General features: G+C 41.8%; 1 protein-coding gene across 1 annotated transcript; it reads left to right on the top strand.

The window, feature by feature from the left end:
* Positions 1 to 1,085: 1,085 nt before the first annotated feature.
* LOC121005586 (gastrula zinc finger protein XlCGF71.1-like) lies at positions 1,086 to 1,910 on the top strand. Its single transcript, XM_040438364.1, has one exon. The coding sequence runs from the start codon at positions 1,086 to 1,088 to the stop codon at positions 1,908 to 1,910; it is 825 nt and encodes a 274-aa protein (XP_040294298.1).
* Positions 1,911 to 4,852: the final 2,942 nt, after the last annotated feature.

Genomic DNA, 4,852 nt, shown 5'->3' with positions numbered 1-4,852 from the left:
AAATGCTGCCATATTGTAGGAATTACATAATCAGATTTTGGGAGAGACCAGTGCTCATGCTTTCTCCATCTAACTACACTGTAAGACTCCATTCACACGTCCGTAATAATGGGTCCGTAACAGTGTGCTATCCGCAATGCACTACGGACATGTGAATGGACCCTTTGTATGATAAGATCTTGTGCGAATTTTATTTTATGGAATATTAAGGATGAAGACGTGATTATTGTAGATGAACCCATAGCGAGAGCTGAAGATGAAGGGTGATCAGCAGCATGGAGAGGTCACTACTAAAGCTGACAATACGGGTGGGTGTTAAATACTCTCCTTGCTCAGTCCCAACCCATTAGGGTACAGCAACATGGTTTGGATTCCTGATGCAGTTTCGAAAGCCAAAATGGTTTCAAACCTGCATCAAGAAACCTGACTGTGTGATCGCACCATTATTCAAGCATAGCTTAACTGTGGTAGTATAAAGGTAGTCTGGGGGGGGGGGGGGAATGGCCCCAAGTTGTAGGAGAGTTCAAGTTGACAGTAGGCAGGGCCAGCAATACCATAGTGCAGCACAAAATACCACAATGCAGTATAAATACTCCACTATAACAATATTGAGGATGGTGATACAGTAGTGTTCATGAGGGCGGCTGCTGGCTAGGTGCAATAAAATCTGAATATGAATGGACTGCTTCTGGGACACTTGTCGTTGCGGCTGCAGGAGGATGTAAACATAGATTTCTTGGTCATTCACTCTATAGACCATCACTCTAGTCTGCACTGCTTTCTCTGTTATTTATATTGTGCAGATGGTTAGGGCCACCCAGAATAGCATTGTGGGCCACAATTTGTGCACCTCCTGATCTACAAGTTATAACATAGAGGCATTATAGATTTTGATTGTTTTCATTTATTTGTACCAGCAGCTATACTGAACAGTAAGAAGATCTCGGAGAGACGTCACAATTTATCTCCTGGTTGTCAAGTAAAGGATATAGAAATTGATGAAGGTTCCCTTGGACAAAACCACATTACTCCAAATCTGACTGCTGTACTTGAAACTGTAGATCTAACATTGGATCATACCAATCATGAGAAACCTCCTGAAAAATCACAGAACGTTTCTGCCCAGACATGAAAACACAGTGTTACATGTCCAGCACGCAGGAATTCCGATTTTGTCAGACATCAGTGGTCTCACACAGCAGAAAAGCCCCATTCCTGCTTCGAATGTGGCAAATGTTTTACAAAGCAAGCCAACCTGTTCAGACACCGAAGACTTCATACTGGGGAAAAGACGTTTTCTTGTTCCAAATGTGGGAAACGTTTCTTACAGCAGTCGCTTCTGGAAAAGACAGCATAGAATTCACATGAATGAGAAGCCTTTCGCTTGTTCAGAGTGTGGGAAGTGTTACGCCTGGAAGTCAGAACTTTCTAGACATCAGAGGATACACGTAGGGGAGAAACCATTTCCATGTCCAGAATGTGGGAAATGTTTTACCCAGAAATCTGATCTTGTGAGGCATGAAAGAATTCACCGAGGGGAGAAGCCATTTTCTTGCCCTCAGTGCAACAAAAATTTTACCCAGAAATCTGCCCTTATAAATCATCAAAGGCTTCACACTGGAGAGAAGCCCTTCTCGTGTTCCCAGTGCGGAAAACGATTTATACAGCAGTCACTACTCAAGAGACATCAAAGGGTCCACATCGGGGAGAAACCATTCTCATGTTCAGAGTGTGGTAAATGTTTCTTGCAAAAATCAGAACTCAGTCGACATCAGAGAATTCACATTGGTGAAAAACCGTTTACATGTTCAGAGTGTGCTAAATGCTTTGCTCAGAAGTTGGATCTGGTCCGGCACCAGAGAGGTCACACCGGGGATGCAATAAGTATTTTACACAAAAATCAACGTTAATTTATCATCAGCGAACTCACACCGGAGAGAAGCCCTTCTCGTGTTCAGAGTGTGAAAAGTGCTTTGCACGGAAGGCTCTGCTTCTTCATCATCAAATAATTCACAGCAATGAGAATCAATATGATATCCTATAATCTGGAAATGTATTGCAAACAGATCCATTACAGGCTATAGACATCAGTTAATTCAAAAATATCTTAAAATGATTGACTGTAAAAGCCAAGTTGTCTTAAAGAGCAGGTGTCATCTCTCCCGACATGGCAGTTTTAGTAAATGTCTTCATCCCCCCTCGTAATAACAATTCTGGAGTATATATTCTTACGACTCTATGTTGTGGTATTCTTTTATTATTCCTGTTACACACTACTCACAAAAAGTTAGGGATATTTGGCTTGTGGGTGAAATTTCAGGATGAACCTAAAATGTACTCTGACCTTTACAGGTGAACTTAATGTGACCTTCTCTAAACTTTTGAACACACGTCCAGCTGGTCAACGTTTCACTACCTTTTGCACAACTTGCTGTTCTCTAACAAGGAGCTTAACGGCAAAATTCACAACAGGTCGCCTAATAAATTTCCTGGTTCAATTGGTATTTAAACAGTCCTCCTCATCATGCTGTTCACATTTTGATATCATGAGACCAAGATCACACCTCACCATTGCAAGGCTTCAAGCAGGATGTTCTCAGACAGAAGTGGCCACTGAGCTTAGAATGTCACAGAGTGTCATCAGCAGGATGCAACAGGGATAGAGAGACTGGAAGAGTCACAGAAAGTCCACATCCCACACTGATGACCACTTCAGTCTGAACAATTCCTTGCTGAACTGGATGATGAATGCCACCCAACTCCAGGCACATTTAAAGTGTAACTGTCATTCTTTTTATTTTTGTAATATACTTTAATTACTGAAATCGTACATTTTTATTAGAAAAATAGCTCTAAAGTGGGCCATTCTCAGCCTTAGCAATGCTCCTTTGTCTTCTGTTTACATAACACAGTCCGTGTTGAGCAAGTCTCCACAGTAAACAGAAGACAGAGGAGCTTTGTTAAGGCTCAAAATGGGCCACTTTACAGCTATTGTTGTAATAGAAATGTACGATTTCAGTAATTAAAGTATATTACAAAAATGGTCAGTACCACTGCCCCTATCCATCACAAAAAATAAATAAAAAATAATGACAGTTACACTTTAAGGGAGGTGAGAGGCACCCAAGTGTCACGTCAGACGATTCTAAACCGGTTACATCAGCGTGGTCTGCGTGCTAGATGACGTGCAAGGGTAACTCACCACAGCACCAGGTACAGGCGTCATCATCTTGCATAGGTCAGGGAGCATCTACACTGGATGAGGGACCAGTGGGCCTCTGTGCTGTTCACTGATGAAAGTCAACTCACGCTGAGCAGAAATTATGGCTGCCAACGATGTTGGAGACGTCAAGGAGACCACTAACTGTTGTCACCAGATGACCTTTGGTGGTGGTGTTACAGTATAGGCAGGTCTGTCTAGTCAATACAGAACTGCCCTACACTTTGTGAATGGTACAGTGACAAGCCCAAACTACTTGAACATCATCATTAATCCAGTCATTGTGCCTCTGCATGAACAAAACAGGCCTAATTTCATCTTTATGGATGACAATGTGCCAGCTCATCGAAGTCGCATCATTAGGGAACGGCTGCTGGAGACTGGGGTACCTCAAATGGAGTGGCCTGCACTTTCTCCAGAAATGAATCCCATTGAAAACCTATAGGATCAGCCGAGTCGCCGTGTAGAGACTCTTAACTCTACCCCAGAACCTCAATGACCTGAGGGCCGCCCTTCAATAAGAGTGGGATGCCATGCCTCAGCAGACAATAAGTCGACTTGTGAACAGCAGGAGACGTCGTTGTCAAGCTGTAATTGATGCTCAAGGCCACGTGACAAGTTATTGAGACGCTGAAATTTTTTTGTGGGGGGTATACCTACCACTGTTGGCTTTTGTTTCGATAAATTGTTTGAGATGAGGAAATCATCAATGCATGCTTCTACTGAAATGCCCTACTTTCATGATATAATATCACTGTAGCGTGAACTTTTTGTTTTCCTTAAACTTCACCTGAAAACCAAATATCTCCAACTTTTTGTGATCAGTGTAAGTTATGAATGAATTACTAGTTGCTTACAATGAAGGTCCAGCTGGGTGTAACCAGTTAAGAGTTATGTCCATGCACAGTCTGACATCATCCAATCAATGCTGCCACTATCAGACTGGACACACCTGTAACTGGTGACACCCAGCTGGACCTTCATTGTAAACAGCTAGTAATTAATAACTTATAGCAGGAATAATAAAAGAATAGCACAATATAGTCATAAGAACAGATACTTCAGAATTCAGAAAGAAAATACATGTCAGGAGAGGTTACAGGTCCTCTTTAAATCATGAGAGGGACAAAGCTCCCCTCCCCCAGTCAAGCAAGATGTGAAAAATTACTATGAAATTCTGTACTTGCCCATTTCTTTTTCCATTAAAGTGGTTGCACATATTATTTGTTTTATAAATCTTAAAAAAATGAAGGATATTTTCCATTTGCACGCTGTTAAAAAATAATCCAGGAAGGTTTATGGCATTTACATACATAGCATGGCGCCACCTTGTGTTCACAGTGTACAGCAATGTGCACATCAGCGATGTACCTTTGCACTGTGATCACTAACGGGAACACAGTGCAAATAGATGATTACAGCTTCCATTGCAGACATTGGTAACTGCATAAACTTTGATGCACTGGGCTCCCCCTAGTGATGGCTGCAGGCAGACAGATTTGTAAAGACTGTAAATTCAGTTAACCTGTTCACTGCAATAGTGGAACTCTATCGGGTGTGATTTAAGCAGGTATGGTACTGATGAATAGGGCCTTGTTTTATCAACATCATTTAGTAATATCCAAGGTAAGG

The sequence above is a fragment of the Bufo bufo genome, chromosome 6 (genome assembly GCF_905171765.1).
Source record: "Bufo bufo chromosome 6, aBufBuf1.1, whole genome shotgun sequence".
Lineage (NCBI taxonomy): Eukaryota > Metazoa > Chordata > Amphibia > Anura > Bufonidae > Bufo > Bufo bufo.
The sequence above is the reverse complement of the archived record's forward strand: the minus strand, read 5'-3'. Positions and strand labels throughout refer to the sequence as shown.